Here is a 17,929-nt window from a genome sequence, read left to right on the forward strand (position 1 = left end):
GTGTTATGTCTTGAAGCTCAGAGTGAATGGAGTCATCTAGCTACACTGTTCTCACTGCAAGAATACTCTTGGTGCCAGCCATATGGTTTGCCCCCAAGTACGTGTTGCCGTTTCATTAGTTTTGTGGCTTTCAGGAATTCTGTTTAGGCCATTTTCTGTGTAATTCTATGTCCAACTTCGTTTAGGAACTTAAGAGCTCCTGAAGAATTCTCCTGGTAGATTGTTGGAATGTTAAATATAGGTTATAAAAACAGCACAAACTTATTGAGCACCTGCTAAGTACTGGACACTTACAATAACCCCTGAGGTAAAGCGATGGATAAGCACAGACACAGGAACCTTGCCCAGCTAGTGTGGAGTAGAGTTAGGCTTTGCCTCCACTCCGAACCACTGAGCTATACTGTTTACATGGAAAAGGGTCTCTAAAAGGTCTCTGTTGGTCGGGCACAGTTAATTCCGTCAGTTGAAATACACGCTTGATCCTAAACCAGCGTTGGTTGTTCATTGAAATCCAGGTGGCTGCTTTCACACCAGGTGTAGATCTTGCTCAAATAATGAGAACAAAGTAAGAGCTCCCTGCAGAAAATGTTCTTTGGAGGCCCACAGATTGTTCACTTTGTTCGCAGGCAAACCTGGAATTCATTGTGACATGTCTTATTTGAGTTATATTAAGTGTAAGGAGTCCTGACAACTATTGAAGTTCGAATGTTCATCGTTAATTTCAGCTCTTTAGTTAAGCTTCTGTGACACGTGCAAGCTTTCTTTGAAATCTGGGAATGAAAATGGATCATTAAAAATGAAGCAAAAATGAGGTTTCATTTCTACAGCTATAAATTGTCTTACAAATTAAGACCCAGAAGCATATAACTTGTTGTTAAAGGTATAACATCTATCTACTCTATGTGTATTTAGCACTACTTTTGACTCAATTAAAGTAATAGAGTTTGTCTTCTTTTGAAATCCACCCAAGATTCCCAATAGACTTCCCTTTTTCTTCCCATTCATTCATTCAAAAAATGTTGAGTATCTTTCATGCCATACACTGGGTTAAGTATACTAAAACCTCTTAATTACTAGTCTGTTGGTGAGTTGACAGATTATTACAAGCAGTAAAATCTTAATTAAGCCCAGTTGTTTGAAATCTCTTGCCTCTGATCGTACTTGGTATGGCAGCAGTTTTGAGAGAGAGGTGAACCAGGTAGTGGTGCATATTTCGGAAGGTAAAACATTGAGATGGCTAAAGATGATGACATCACGTGTGGTGCTTTCATATCCCAAAAGGAAGCAATAGAAGCATTTTTACCATTTTTAATAGAAGATCTAAAATGTGATAAATTAGCCTTCAGCCTCAAGGGAAATATTAATTTAGGCTCCTGGTGCTTGATACTTAGAAAGGAGCTGAATCATAATCAGAAGAAAATGATCTGAAAATCAAATCATCAGAGCTAATGTTTCCACTGTGCTCCATAGATGTGACCCAGAGGCCACCTCTATACTGGGGGGTGGTAGGGGGTGGGGGAAGGGGGTTAATGGGTGAAAGCCTGCTTTCCACTCTCAGTCCCTCTTTTATGTTTGAAAAAAGTGTACCATGGCTAAAGGAAACTTTGAAAAAATGTGACTATAGACCAATGCACACATTTTACCAATGAGCAAACTGAGGCTCAGACAAATTCCAGGAAAAGCAAATCACTATATGAGAAAGTGAATATAATCATGGTTTTCTACACTGCCTGGCCCAGCAATGAGCTATTTTACATAGCTGTTTTGTCAGCAGGTGTAAATTCTGACTATTGAGTTACCTACAAATTGTGATATAGCTATGCTGGGAGAACTGAACATAATGAAGGATGGGGGTTTGTAAGAAAGTCTTCATACACCCCAATAAGAAGTTAGTAGATAATATCTAAAGCTGATTAATTAGGAAATAAATAGTCTGGTCAACATAGTATTAAAAAATGCAGAGGCTCAATGGAACAGAATACAGAGCCCAGAAATAAACCCACACACCTGTGGTCAATTAATCTTTGACAAGGGAGACAAGAATATACAATGGAGAAAAGACAGTCTCTTTAGCAAGTGATATTGGAAAGGTTAGACAGCCGCATGTAAATGAATGAAGTTAGAACACACCCTCATACCACACGCAAAAATAAACTCACAGTGGCTTAAAGACTTAAATATATGACACGACAGCGTAAAACTCCTAGGAGAGAACATAAATCCTAGCAACGTTTTCTTAGGTCAGTCTGCCAAGGCAATAGAAATAAAGCAAAAATAAACAAATGGGACCTGATGAAACTTATAAGCTTTTGTACAGCAAAGGAAACCTTAAACAGAATGAAAAGACAATCTTCAGGCTGGGAGAAAATATTTACAAACAATAAGACCAACAAGGGTTTAATTTCCAAAATATACAAACAGCTCATATAACTCAATAACAAAAAGACAAACAACCCAGTCAAAAAATGGGCAGAAGACCTAAATAGACATTTTTCCACGGAAAACATTCAGATGGCCAATAGGCACATGAAAAGATGCTCAACGTTGCTAATTATTAGAGAAATGCAAATCAAAACTGCAATGAGGTATCACCTCACACCAATCAGAATGGCCATCAAATGCTGGAGATGGTGTGGAGAAAAGGGAACCCTCCTACACTGTTGGTGTAAATTTGTGCAGCCACTATGGAGAACAGTATGAAGGTTCCTCAAAAAACTAAAAGTAGAGTTGCCATATGATTCAGCAGTCCCACTCCTGGGCATATATCCAGACAAAACTAATTCGAAAGATACATGCACACCTATGTTCATAGCAGCACTGTTTACAACAGCCAAGACATGGAAGCCACCTATATGTCCATCAACAGATGAATCGATAAAGATGATGTGGGTGTGGGTGTGTATGAATGGATAAGGAAGGTGTGGGGTATACACATACACACACACACACACACACACACACACACACACACACAGAGGAATATTACTCAGCCATAAAAAGAAGAATGAAATAATGCCATTTGTAGCTACATGGATGGACCTAGAGATTATGATACTAAGTGAAGTAAGTCAAAAGAGAAAGACAAATACCATATGATATCACTTATATATGGAATCTAAAGTATGACATAAATGAACTTATCTATAAAACAGAAGCAGACTCACAGACATAGAGAACAGACTTGTGGTTGCCAAGGGGGCTGGGCAGGGGAGGGTTGGATTGGGAGTTTGGGACTAGCAGATGCAAACTATTACATATAGGGTGGATAAACAACAAGGTCCTATTGTATAGCACAGGGAACTATATTTCAATATACAGTGATAAACCATAATGGAAAATAAAGTAAAATTTATTATAAAATTAAAAAAAATTTTAAATGCAGAGGTAGGAAGAAAATGTAAAATAGTACATAAGTAAATGCTAAAAAAATTGAATTTTGATTTCTGTTCAGAGCAGGTCTAAGCATACAGAAGGGAGGCAAGAACTGCTGTTTTCTGTGAATATGTTATGTTTTTAACAAATAAAATTAAAACTTTTTAAAAAAGGTATATTATGCATTTGCATTCTGTGTATGCTTCCTACCCTTGGTAAATAATAGGTCGTTTGTCAAGGAGACCATTCCCTGGAAGAGAAAAATTAGCAGGATGCTAGAAGTGAAATTTCTCCATCATATGATCTAAGGGCTGAGGCTTGAGGGGTCAGATCTGCGGCAGGATGTTTCCCAACTAAATCAGTTATGCCTTTGGCTATTCATTTGGCACTCTCCCTAAATTATCTTAGGGACACAAGCTGCCTCCAGAAAGAAAGTAAAAGCATGACTGGGCAAAGATTTCAAACAGACTGTACTTACGAGATGATTTATCTGACAGTTCCTGTTTGTTCTGTGTTATACCAATTCTAAATAAGAATTGGTTCGTAATTACTCTTTTTAATGTTTCTTTTTTCAAACAGGGCAATGCACATAAAATCATGGAGAAATGTACATTACCACTGACAGGAAAACAATGTGTCAACCGCATCATTACTGAAAAGGTAAAGTGCCTTTCTCTTTTATTTCCTCTAAATGTCTACCACCTTTTTTTTTTATAAGCATTTTAGAACTTTTTTGTTACCTTCTAAAAGTGTGTTATATTGGTAGTCATAGGATTAATTTAATCCGTGGGTAGACCTAATAGGAAGATTCATCAATTTAATGTTTCTAGATGGAGAATTCTTAATGTGAAATTCTCTGGAAATATGCATATACATACACAGAATTGAAATACTGTCCTTGGTAACTTTGACAGTGTGATATAATAAAAGTTGTACTGATCCTTTATACTTGGGCTATTAAAATGGATGATATATACAAAGTTAAGACTACCTTTCTTCTTTGCTTTCCCAAATCACAAGTACAAATTGTTGGATCTCATTTTAGGAAACTCAGTAAAAATTAGGTTTTAATCATTTAGGTGCAAATTGCAATACAGGCCCCACAGTGAACCAAGAAATCTATTCTTTTGTTCTTGCATGCTTTCAGCCCTCTTTTAGAAGGCAGACTTTAGAACGCACCAGCCATTTTAGTGTACCTCTAGATTTTATCTTCCTAAATAGAAAATATTGGTTAGTGGTACAACTGAAACTGCTCAGATCAGAGAGAAACATCACTGGTGGTTGCTACAGTCAGCTTTCTGACCCAGATTTGAACCTAAGATGTTGGAATGACATAGTTCTCATAAATGAGCTAGAAGGGTGTCATTTTCTTGATTCAGTATCTTGATGAACCACAAAACAGAATTCTCTAGATCAGCGTTTGTTCCTTTGTTTTCTCTTAATGATGCTGTTCCTTTTGGCATTAATCTGGTTTAGAACCCTCATTCAGGTGTGGTATGAAGCACCCTAAAGCAGCCTTTTGCAGTAGGTTAGAAGGCTCATAATACTTTTCAGAAGCCACATTTTAAGGAGAGTTCTGTCCTAAATGGTGCCTTCCTCTAGGGTTGTTTATGTGGAATCCATAAAGATGACGTGTGGAGAAGAAAAAGTGGATTAAAGTGCAGAATATTTTATCTCACCATTTATTCCTTGAGTCTTATCATTTCATAAACCTCTCCAAAACCATAGACAGGACTTGTTGAAAAGAATCCATTACTTTGAAATCAAAGACAAGACAGTCCTTGATCCTGTTTTCTTTAATAAAGTAAGGTGGTACAGCTTCTAAGGATAATTCCAGCAACATTTTACCCCTGATCTTCCTCTTCCCCCAGGTAAGCCCTCTCCCTACATCCCCACTCCACGTATGCCCTGACCTTGTTCTTACCAGTTTAGTGCTTCTACGTGCAACAACTCCCACTCAACTCTACCTGTCCAAATCCTATCCATCCCTTAAGTCTAATGCAATTTCCATCTTCATCATGAAGAGGCTTCAGATAGCTTAGCACTCACAACTTCATCTTCAGAGTGGTCCACCTTTCATTTTGGCACTTACCATCTAATACCTACATTTTCTCATGACATTATTCATACATTACTTGACATTACTCATACATTACTTAACTTTACTACCATTTAAAAAAATCTTCTACCCTTTCTATCCACATTGTTGTTTCATACATTTATCCATTTAATAAGCATTTTTAAGCTCCTTCTCTGAAGCCGACTATTGCCAACAGTGGATACAGAAAGGAGGACAGTCTTTGCCCCCAAGGAGCACATTCAAGGAGAGTAGACAGCAACAGTACCAGCCTGTATTAGAGGTACACTGATAAAGTCCGTGAGAGAGAGACATGCCAAATGCTGAGCTGAGAACATAGAGGAAGGCTGCTTAACAGCCTGGGGAGAGTGGTGTTAAATATTAACTTTTTCCCAGTCTGGATCTTTTCTCCTCCAGTCGCAGCTTCTCTCATTTTGCATTAACATTCTCCCTACTTCAGCCATGCTGAATGTTGTGCACTATGTTGCATCCCCTGCCCTCGTCCCCGCCATGCTCCTCTGGGACTTGGCACATCCTGTCTCTCTCCCTGGCATGTTCTCCCCACCTCAACCATCTGGCTAATTCCTGTTCATCTTTTATGTCTCAGCTATATAATTTCTTCGCTGGCAAGTCTTCCCTATCCCTCCCCAAGTCTTCTGGGTGCTTCCGTGAGTCTTAGTACTTACCCTAACTCAGCACTGATCACTGTATTGAAATAACCTTTGAGCTCTCTGCCTGTCTCACTCATCACTATTTGTCCAACGCTTAGGATAATGCTTGACCCATACACAGTGAAAGCCTGTTGAATAAATACTGTACTTTTCTCAATGAGAAAATTAATAGATTGAGTGAGGAGTCTTGAAAGATAAGTAGTTTTATAAGTGAGAATAAGACCAAAGAGGCCCTTCTAGGCAAAGGGAAGAAACATTGGCAGGGTCCTCGAGGAATTAAGAAAACAGAGTTTACTCAAGGACCTGTGAGTGGGATAATGTGGAGTGAGGGCATGGCCAGAGATTCTGAAGGCTGAAGGTGAAAAGCCAGTAAGGGACCAAATTATAAAGGATTGTGAATGTCTTGTTAAGAAATTTGGGTTTTATCTGGAAGGCACTTGGGAGCCCTTCAGTGATTTTTAATAGTTGGGGACACCATTGATTAGATTTGCATTTTACAAAGAGCCCTGTGGCTTTTACGTAGAGTAGGGGGAGAAGAGATGAGACTCCTTCAGTTATCTTGGCCAGAAATATCAAGGTCCTTAACCACAAGACAGAAAGAGATTTCAAAAAGATTTAGGCGATGGACTCAACCTAACTCGATGATGAATGGGACGTGGTTGCTAAGGCAGAGGTGATTCCTGAATTTTCTGGCTAGAGGCGTGGTCGACCTGTTGTATCCTTAATGAAGGCTGGGTCTGTAGGAAGAGAAAGGGAGGAGCAAGGGGAGGCAGGAAAAGAATAGGTGACATTTGAACATACTCAAGTTGATATTCCGGAGTAAGTTAACATCCGGAACATCCGCGGGCACCTGGGGCTCAGAGAAGTCATCACTGGAACGGATGTGTGAACTCATTAGCAGACGGGGATAATTGGAGGCTTAACGGCAGATGGTGTTGTGTAGCAAAAAGGAGTAAAGTGAAAGGCAGCTACATATGGAACTTCGAGTGCCCCAGGGAAGGGAGTGGTGCGTTTACCCCTGTGCCGTATCAGGTAGGTGTTTAATAAATTTTGCAGTGCCATTAAGGGCATTGACTCTGGACACTCTGCCAGAGTTATATGGGACTAGAATTCCATTTTCAGCTCTTAAGGAAAATTCCATTAGTTGCCTGCCATTTGAAAGAGGCTTTGGAGATGTTATGACCCTGATTTCTTGGTTTCGTGTTGCTAGAATGATGTGATGAAAGAGGCCTTCCTCTCCAGCACTTGGGCTGTGACTGACTGCTTTGTCTGTAATGCAGCCTGTTATGGTGGTGAAAAAATAATAAAAGTATCATCTGTGAAACAGAGTAGTCGAAATATTATTCTTGGCAGTTGAACAATTGATTGTAGCTTTTAGGTTTTAGTGTCCATTTTTATCAAGTTTTTGTTTACACTTTATACCACTAAATGGAAATCTTCCTAAATATTTTAAAAGTAAATTTCCCATTTTTAAAAATCATAGATGCTTCGTTTTCCTTGAGAGGAAATTAGGGACCTTGACCTTGAGAGCTAATTAGGGATTGATAAAGGTGTTCATTAAAGGTTTTTAAAAGCAGTAAGTCATTTGCCATAGATTTCACCTTCTCAATCACTGAAGTCTTATATTCATGATACCAAAGTTGTCTTCTCCCCAAATCCTCTCCCTGCCTGTTCTTAATAACACACCCCAAAGGCTCTTTTTCTCTTATTTGTTCCATTTTGATAAATTTGTAGTTGTTCATAATACAGGGGAAAGATGGCAGTATGAATGATGCTCCAGACACACTTTCTGCAAAGGAAAAGTGTCCAATTAAAAAAAAAAATTGTGGGCTTCTCTGGTGGCACAGTGGTTGAGAGTCATGCAATACTCTCATGTTGTGTCATGCATGTGTACTCTCATGTGTTGTCATGCAATATTTAGGGTGAGGTGAGCCTTCTCATGCTGTCCTAAACATAAGCATCTTCATTTGATTTCCATACCAGAGGGAGATTCTCATGCTCTACTTTTGGATCTATGCGTTTTCATAGGACTTAAAGGGAAAGCTTTACTATTTACCTGGGGATGGGGGTGGTCTTTCAGGGCCAGCCATCCCTTTATAATTACTCCTAGCTACTTCAGAGCACCTTCTTTTGTTTCCTGTAGTTTACCCAGAAGCATTGATCAGCTTTCCCCCATCATCCCTGTGCTTTCCCCTTCCAAATACCTCCTCCTTCCCTGCTTTTCTTCATTCTTTTCTTTCTTCAAATCATTATTCATCATCAAATTGACCCAAAGTGTTAGATCTAACAAAAAGAAAGTTTAAAAAAAACCTGGTTTGGGGCTTCCCTGGTGGCGCAGTGGTTGAGAGTCCGCCTGCCGATGCAGGGGACACGGGTTCGTGCCCCGGTCCGGGAAGATCCCACATGCCGCGGAGCGGCTGGGCCCGTGAGCCATGGCCGCTGAGCCTGCGCGTCCGGAGCCTGTGCTCTGCAGCAGGAGAGGCCACAGCAGTGAGAGGCCCGCGTACAGCAAAAAAACAAACAAACAAACAAAAAAACCTGGTTATTATAGTAGCAAATGCCATCAATAGTCAACACTCATTTATTTTCTGGCATCAGCAGAGCTCCCTAACTGCCAGTTAGGGAGTTGGCATTTATTCTCACCAAAATATAGCAGTTACGGTTTACATTTTTTCATTGCTGATTTTCAGTCTTTTATCCTGAGTCTTTTCTCTCCTTAAAGAACTTGAGAGGTTATTTCTGTTTTGTGCTATAAATAATTACCGTAATAGAAATTGTCGTTGTCATTTTCTTGACTTCTACAGGCTGTATTTGACGTGGACAACAAGAAAGGCCTGACTCTGATTGAACTCTGGGAAGGCCTGACAGTGGATGACATAAAAAAGAGCACTGGGTGCGATTTCGCAGTAAGTGTTTCTGTGAACAAATCCAGCTACTTGTCCTATATCCTGAGCTTGATTAATGGGTGTTTATGCGACATGAACCATTAATTTGTGATCATTTTTGGAGTTGACCTTAGCAGAGAACAGGAGTGGAAGGAAGGGTGCCTCTGCTGAGAGCAGGTGGCAGCAGGAACAGGCTGTGGCTCATGGGCCAGGGTCTGGCTCAGGAGTCAGAAGGGGGAGGAAACCCCAGGAGCTGCTGGAAACAGCAGGTTGAGCTTCAACTCGAAGCTACTTTCTGTCAAGTCCCTTGCAATCCTCTGTTCTTGGGTTACGTATCAGCTGTGGCCAAACTTAATTAACTAAAAAATGCGAGCCACACTCAGAGAAACGGTACTTCCTTATTTTTAAACCCATCTATGGCTTATGACTTTCTTTTAACTTCTTTGCCTGATTGTTCCATCCCTTGGAGATATTAGAATGTCGAGCTTTTGACACCACCAGATTTATAGTCACAAAATAGGTGTTCTCTGTATTTGAAGAAAAACTTAGTGCATAAAACTCTGCTTACAAAGCAGATAAGAACATCAGGGGAGTATCCACTTAAGAAATCTCCAAATCCCTTTTTAAAACTAAGAGAATAATACTGTAATATAAATAATCGCCCTTTAATATAAGCGATTGTTTATGAATCACCAATCGCCTACCTAATGGGGGTCGAGAGGACAGCTCAGTCCATTTGAAGTTAATCAAATGTAAAGTCGAAATGTGTCTGAGAAAATGAAGAAATAGACTTTACTTCTCACATAACTTTTTAAGAACAGCTCTATGTGTTAAAATGAAATATATTTATAATGAGAAGAAATATTGCAGCTACCCATCCTGGAGAAGGTAATTTAATAAAACTTACTTGATAAATCATGCATGTATTTCATACATTTCTTCCTTAGGTACTACATGCTTGGCTGGTACCTGTCAGTGCGTAACAAATGTCTGTAAAAGCAATTTTGTTGCATAATTCATTATCCACATGTAATTGTGTCTGGTATTATATGAAGGTCTTTGTCTATTAACCTTTTTTTGAATTTCCCTTTGGAAAAAAAGAAGCTTTCCAACAATACCTTACATGAAAAGCTCATCTTTAATTAACTTTTCAATGACCCCGGGGGTAAAAAATGGGATTTGTTTATAGTTTAACTGTTTAGAATTCCTTACTCCAGTGATAAAAGCAAACAGTTCTTCTTACTTAATTAGCTATTCTTTATATTTTTTCCCTATGTGGATGAGTTAGTCTCTTCTTCAGCAGGTAGCATTTTTGAGATCTATAGAATGTTCCAGTCTCTGCTGCAAAAGGGAATTGCAAAAAAGATCCTCATTGTTATCAGGTTTGGGTTTTTTTTTTTAGTCACGTAGGTAAATCAGGAATGAAAAAGATGTATTTTTACTGTTTTTGCTTTTTCTTAAAGTGCTAGTTTCCACGTCTTGATACATTGAAAAATATCTCTATGGCCCCTCTTTTATCACAGTACCACCCCTCCTTCTCTTTTGACATTGACATGTAATCTTGTTTCCTCCAAATTAGGCTGTTGAAATTAAATGTTAATTTTTATGTCAGTGTTGCCCTGAAAAGGTGTAGTATCAGCTAAACCATCTTGACAGAAGAACTGGATTTTGAGGATCTGATGATCAATGGCATCTCTTTAGACCCTGACAGATGAAGTCATGTGTATCAAAATCTTTGTAAGGCTAGGGTCTGGAGTGTTCTAATGAATAAGATGTTTTGCCTAATAGCTGGGTTATCAGTAAGATACATTTAATAATAAAAGTACATTGGGATAACATCTCTTTATTTGATAATTCAGAGGTATTCCATGTCATAATTCAGAAGATAGCTCATAAGATTATTACTGCATAGGTAGCATTTTACTCTATATCTGACTACATTACAACTTGCTCAAGATTTCTGTTTGAGAAAGGATTTCTATTTCTCAGCCTTCACTGTATACCGAGAAGTGAACATTCTAGAAGAGAATAGTTAGACAGACAGGTTGTTGCATAACAGTTAGACAGACAGGTTGTTGCATAAAGAAGAAAAAGTAAAAACCTAGGTCAAAGTAATTGTGAAAATGTGTTGGTAAAGGTCCTCTATACCTAAGAATATGGGCAAGTGTATGGGCAAAGGATACAGAATGTGGATATAAGCTGATTGAGAAAATCCTGCGAATTTCAAAGAAAAAGACAAGATATGACAGCATCAGATAACAGGGCATGACAAAATTGTGGTTTCAGAGTATTAAAAATAATAGTTATAATGAACTATTTGGGCATTAAAAAAAAAAAAGAATCACTAAGACTTTCCTGTGTGCCACAGTGCAATTAACAAAAACAACAACAGAAATGTGAAAGGAAAATGTGTCCCTTAGGTATCACCTGAAATAGCTTCTTAAAAAATTCATAGTAACCATAGTGCCAGCTGAAAAGAGTTTTCTTTTCAATTAGGAGGAAACTCTCTTAAGGGTCATGTTATATCTTGAACTCCAAAGGAAGCTGTGGAAATTTTGTAAAAAAAAAAAAAAAAAATGCAGATATTGACTATATTTCTGGAACCTTCATCACACTTCTAAAATAAAATTCTGGTCAGGAGTAGTTCACAGCAAGAGAAGCCAACCCATAATGGACAGAGATCTTGTTCCATACCATCACTCTCCTTCAAAATGCAGTTGTTATAAAGAAAGGGACTTCCCTCTATATTTCTTGGGGATTGAGTTCCAAATCTATTGAGAGAGATAAGGGAGCTGGGCAAGTTGAGGTTAAAAACATCATCATTACAAAGCCCAGAATGAAGGATGGGGCTTTGGTGTACAGCCACAAAAGCCTTCCCAGATACGAACCCCTGAAGTGGGGAAGACTTCAGCTCCCAGTTATAGGCAGCCATGGAAAATCATAGGCCTTCTACACAAGGGCGAGTCTTTACTGCTGAGCTTCTTTCCATGTGACTGAGAGCAAAATAGAGCATGTGCTGCCTACAGAAGGCTGATCCCGATGAGGAAGAAGAGTTGGGCTGAGTTTCGCATACCCCAGTTCCTCTGCCCAAATCATCATTTAGTTGAGCCATTAAGGGACACACTTGAGGCCAGAGTATTACACTAGGAGGTGTCCCTCCACATGGAAGGGAATGTGAGAAGTGGGAATAAATGCTCCACCCCAGCACTGTTGCTGGGTAGAGCCATACACACATGTTCACCCTCTACAAATGCTTGATTGTGATGCTATGCAGAAATGCTTTTCTGTTGTTCTTTAATGCTACTAGCTCCCAACATTTTTATAACTAAGGAGTCCTTTGGTTTACTTTTTTCCGAGGGCACTCACATTTTGAAAATATTCTGTCTCAATATCCAATAATAATTCATTTTCAAAGAGTCAAAGTGATACTGCACAGTTCCTCATATTATAGCTGTGACAAGCTAATGAAAATGTTAAATTTCTTTAAATTTTTTGGGCTATACTTGCATCACTTAGCGTGTTACTGCCAGCTATTTGATGGGTCAAATAGAAAGAAAAAAGGAAGGTGACATTCCACCACTTAAATTCCATGATCTGCAAAGTATCTTTTTCAGTGAGTAGTTAATTCAATTGGTTATTCATTTCTTTTTCTGATGCATGCTTGAGTTACATAAGTTTTTCCTTACTATATATGTCTGTGGACCTTTTTAAACTAGAATATTTGTTTCTTTTTTAACTTAAAACTTTTTAAATAAATTGAATCCATAGTTGAACATCATGGGGTAGAATAAACTTCCAGGGGTTATTAGTCGTCCATGATTATTTATTAAACCCCAAGTGTATGTCCCATATTGAGCTATGAAATGTGAGTAAAATAGAACAAATTGGTATAGTTCCTCCTCCTAGGGGCCTTGGTCTTGTTCTCTAGGTAGGAATACACCTAAACCACCAGTGGCAAAACATCAGATAAGAATCCTGCCTATTTATATGTTTGCAGTGGAATCTGAAAGAAGCCAGCTGTGAGCATTCTTTGCCAAGTTGAATAAATTTGTACTCTCAATATCTATTATGAACTGGCATTATACCAGAATTAAACAGTATACTCTTTGGATTTCAATGGACTGGGAAGACAACTTGTTAGCTTATCTTATGCATTTAAATCATATAGTCCTGTGCATAGCCTGTAGATCACTTTGGAAGGATAATCTGCTTCAGCTTACACAGACAATGTTGATGAGACTGTGAGAGAACAGATGAAAAATGGAGGTTCAGTAGATGTTTTTCTGTACAAAAATAGACAGGCCAAGTCAGTCTACATAAAGGTTCACCTTCTTTTCTGATAAAAGTCAAGTTCCACACTGAGGATATAAATGATACTAAGAGCTGAAAATAGGGCCAACATGACAAGGAGAAGGACCAGATGTTTAGTTTAAAAAATCAAGGTGTCCAGTTTCCTTTTAAAGGTAATGCCATAAAGCACCTATTAGTGCTTTATGGCATTAATCACCTATTGATCTGTTGTCAAAAAAGAGTTTTATTTCATTAAATTATTTCCACAGATGCTCTGTTGTTTAAAAAAAGAAAATCGATAGTTTGTGAGACACACTTTCTAAATACTCGGAGCCCATATATCTTTATTCTTTTCAGTAGAGTTGAATATCTCTGCAAATGTGGGCTGTGACTTTTGTCTATTGATGTCTATTCCTTTGTCTATTATGATATATCTGTTCTCGGAGCTGGCAAGTCTGAATGAGCTCTCATTTATCCTAAGATATGGATATGTACCAAGCCATTCCTATCCTTTTTATTCTAGACCTGTCATTCTTTAGGTAGAAAAATGGAGAAGGGGGCATTAACTCTCGACACTGTGAAGACTTTATAAACAATTTACAAATGAACTAGAAATGTTAAACTTCATCAAAGCCAAATGATTGCCTTCTATTCTTAATACTGACTTAACCTCTATTAGAAACCTTTCTTCTAGTTCTTGGAAGCTTATCTAATCCAATCACTCATTCATTCATTTAAAAGAATATTAAGTGTTTATTCTGGAAGGCAATTTAGACCCACTTCAATTGCCACATCCTTGAAGGTCTCAAAAATCACCTAAATTTTAGTATTCCTTACTGTGCTGTCCATGGGGCCTGTTACTCGGACTTAATGGGTATTTGCCAGATTAAATGAAGAAATCTGTACCTGCCATTACACCTTGAAAAATCAGTCAAAATTAAGCCAGACTACTTATATTTAGGTTTCTTCTTCCACCACCTTTACCATTAAATGTAGATCTGTCCTCATATTTCTCTGCTTCAGGACTCCTAGGAATACATTTGCTATTTTGTACATTGAACATAATTATAGTTAATATTTTTAATGCTGTTACCTCCTTTTTGTAATAACTTGGTATCTTCTTACTGCCTTTATATCATTTCCACTCTGATTATGAAATTTCTGATAAAAGTTTGTCATCCAAAGACTACATTAAGTATCTCTTAACAAAATTGTGAATTGACTGGACCTATTTTGAGGATTTTGAAACTTGTGCCTTGCTCTGTGTCTCTGTTTCATCAATCTCAGAGCTCAGTGGTCCTTTCAGTAGATAGTTTGGTTTTCTGGACCCTTTATTTGTCTCCCGCGGCTCCTCCCCCACCTCCTCCTAATTGCAAGTCTTAATGATCCTTAATTTTTTTTTTTTTTCGGTACGCGGGCTTCTCACTGTTGTGGCCTCTCCGTTGCGGAGCACAGGCTCCGGATGCGCAGGCTCAGCGGCCACGGCTCACGGGCCCAGCCGCTCCGCGGCATGTGGGATCTTCCCGGACCAGGGCACGAACCCACGTCCCCTGCATCGGCAGGCGGACTCTCAACCACTGCGCCACCAGGGAAGCCCAATGATCCTTAATTTAAGAGCTATAATGCAAGAAGGTTGAGAACTACTAAATATACAAAATGTAAATGGAAAAGGTGTTCTTTTTCTCAGTGGTTCAGAATGGAAAATAACGAGGAAACTCCTGGTGAGGTTCCTGAGAAGGCTGCTTGTTTCCAAACATCACTCAGGTTTGGAAATTCAAAGTAGAGATGTTTATACCATGAGGTTTTTTCGTAAGTTGCTTATTTATTTCTCTTTCTTTTTCCAGGTTTCACCAAAACTCATACCAATGCAGCAGATTGCAACTTGAAATGTGGAGTAGACTTTTGTCCCAAGCTGTGTGTTTTTCATTTTAACCACATGGGATTTTATTAAAAGGACATCAGTAATCATAACTGTATATCTAACAAGCAGTTTTTGACTAGTTTTCTGTCATCTTAATGCTTTATACAGCCATGTAGACTTTGTTCTCTCAAGCGTACTGTGACATTTTAATGAAAAACAAAAAGAAAAAAAATACTATCTTATTTGCTTTATAAGTGCTGAGAAGGTCATATTTACAGTTGGTGCTCACATTGGGTTTATCTTCATCTTCTGTGGTATGTACATTAAATTGTGTGCAGTTTGTACCAAGATGGGCCCTTACTTTAGGAAGAGTTTCATTGATGTACTTTCCCTCCTAAGTAAATCGTGACACGTAGAAAAAAAAGAATGAGGGAGAAAATGAACTCCACCCAGAGTATACCCAGGGGAGCATCGTACTAGTCCTGAAAGATAACATTTGTGTGAATTTTAATCAGGAGAAATGCTGTCTTAAGGGTTATGATTTTCCTTCGGCCTCCTCTGTCTTTTTTTTTGGAGCCTCTGATTTTGTGATCACATCTTGTTTCCCTAGAGCATCCCTTCTCCCACCCCTCCTAACCCCCCCACTTTTTGTAACTAAGTAGATGCCCAAGAAGGCAAACAGGAACATCTCTGTGTGGGAGAAGTAACCTGGTTTGTGGGAGAGACCAAAGGGTATAGGGTCTATTGGTGCTGACATCCAACCGAGAAGTTGCCTTTATAAACAAACCAAATAACCATCTGTGCTTTGCCAAAGATTAAAGCTGCTTTTAGCAAGAGGGCTATAAGCCTAACTGACCTAGTCAGTTTTCTCATTTTCAAACCGTACAGTATTCGTGTGTATCCAGAGGGACCATTAAGTGTCTTTCTCTATGTTACTGTGGACTTCCTATACAGCACCACTTCTTAGACCAAAAGGGGCTGTGCGGTAATTCATCGTGAACCCATAATAACAGTGACAGCAGAGTTAAAAAAATCCTTGCTTTTCAGGGCCTCTTTTTTCTGCTCAGATAAGTTTCTAAATGTTGAATGCCTTTTTCTGAAGAACAGTGTTATTTCTTCTGCCCAGGCTTGTTCCTTGAACAAAGTACTTTTAATTCAGCTTTATCAAACTAAGCGAAATACTGATGAGCAAATCCAGGATTTGAAGAGCAGTGAACTTCATTCTTAGAAAATAAACATGATGGATTAGGTTTTGCAAGGACCTTCTCCTCAGAGGTATCCTCAGTATCAAACAGTTCCCCAGGGAGTATACCAAGCATCCTGCGTATCAAATGGGAGAAAAGTCCAGGCACCCTGAAGACAGGCCAGATTGCTGTCCTCTGGACAGAGGTAGGCATAGTACAGTGCGATACACCATTTCTCTCATACCAGATATAGGAATTTATGCATGTTCTTAGCTGATGGTTGCCACTGAAATTCACTTTCTCTTCAGATATAGCTACAGTTCTGTCATTTCAGAGGAAGGAGAGGGTTTTTTTGTCAGAAGCACACTCCATGTGCTTCTCTGGCTGGCTGCATGGTTGAAAGCATACTCTCCCAGTACTGGTAAAACGGACTTTTTAAAGAATTTGCCAGGTCTGGAGAAATGATATACATCCATGTTAGAGTTATGGTTTGGAAAATGTGATATTGATGGTTGCTATATTTGTAAACTTACTTATTCTGTGATTCTAAGAACGTTCTTCACTTTGAGTGGCAAATCCTAAGTAGATGGCTTTATGTTCTTGATTAAAGAGTACCATGGATGGGGCTTCCCTGGTGGTACAGTGGTTGAGAGTCCGCCTGCCGATGCGGGGGACGCGGGTTCGTGCCCTGGTCCGGGAGGGTCCCACGTGCCACGGAGCGGCTGGGCCCGTGAGCCATGGCCGCTGAGCTTGCGCGTCCAGAGCCTGTGCTCTGCAACGGGAGAGGCCACAACAGTGAGAGGCCCGTGTACTGTGAAAAAAAAAGAGTACCATGGATGTTAAGAAATGCATTAAGATGTACAATAAGTATTCCAAATTGATATAGATTGGTGTGATTGTCCTTTTTCTCATTTGGGAATGGCATGCCTAAACATGGGAATAATACAACAGAGATTGGTGGAATAGCCAATAATAAAGTTAGCACACTGTACCACTTCTAATCGAGTTACTGCTTTTTCTTTTGATCTTACCAAAGAAAAGCTATTATCCTTCATGAAAGAACAAATGAAATGTTTACCTAGATGAATTCCGACTTTGCTCCTTGTCAAAGTCAATGATCTGTCTATAAAAATTGATTATCCCAGATTTCACATGTTAATATTTCTTTGCTTTTATGTAACATTCCTTTAGGATACACACACATCAGTAATTTCCCAGTGGGGTGTTGCGTTTGCTTGCATTTTGAAGTGGCTCTAGTGATGTCTACGCAGCATCTGTGTTGCCCCTCTCATAACAGACTCACCCCCTGGCCAAGGAGTTGGGCCTGTGCTCAGGATATGCCTCTTTTGGTAGCTCTCCTTTGTCCAGAGTGATTATACCCGGGGGTGGGTGTATGACCCAAAATGTACCATTCAGGTTATTTATCCTCTGTTTACAAACTGGAGATGAGAGAGAAGCCAATTTTCTGATTCCTCCTGTTCCCTAAGCCATAAGAAGAATGTGACTCTGGCACCAACATCCTGCCCCCCACCCCCACCCCAATACACACACGCTACAAGCTGAGCTCCAGTTGGAGAGAAAGAAGTGGA

The 17,929-nt window shown here is 39.1% G+C and overlaps 1 protein-coding gene across 3 annotated transcripts in view; it reads left to right on the plus strand.

Moving 5' to 3' along the window:
• The window catches only part of OXCT1 (3-oxoacid CoA-transferase 1), a 143,429-nt gene extending 126,088 nt beyond the window's left edge, over window positions 1-17,341 (plus strand). For all 3 annotated transcript variants that reach the window (XM_049708189.1, XM_004265961.4, XM_033421200.2), the window contains 3 exons: window positions 3,952-4,032; window positions 8,925-9,026; window positions 15,140-17,341. In XM_049708189.1, coding sequence (XP_049564146.1) covers window positions 3,952-4,032; window positions 8,925-9,026; window positions 15,140-15,181 — 225 coding nt within the window. In that variant the 3' untranslated portion in view covers window positions 15,182-17,341. The remainder of the gene's footprint in view (window positions 1-3,951; window positions 4,033-8,924; window positions 9,027-15,139) is intronic.
• Window positions 17,342-17,929: the final 588 nt, after the last annotated feature.

Source organism: Orcinus orca, chromosome 3 (genome assembly GCF_937001465.1).
Source record: "Orcinus orca chromosome 3, mOrcOrc1.1, whole genome shotgun sequence".
NCBI classification, from domain to species: domain Eukaryota; kingdom Metazoa; phylum Chordata; class Mammalia; order Artiodactyla; family Delphinidae; genus Orcinus; species Orcinus orca.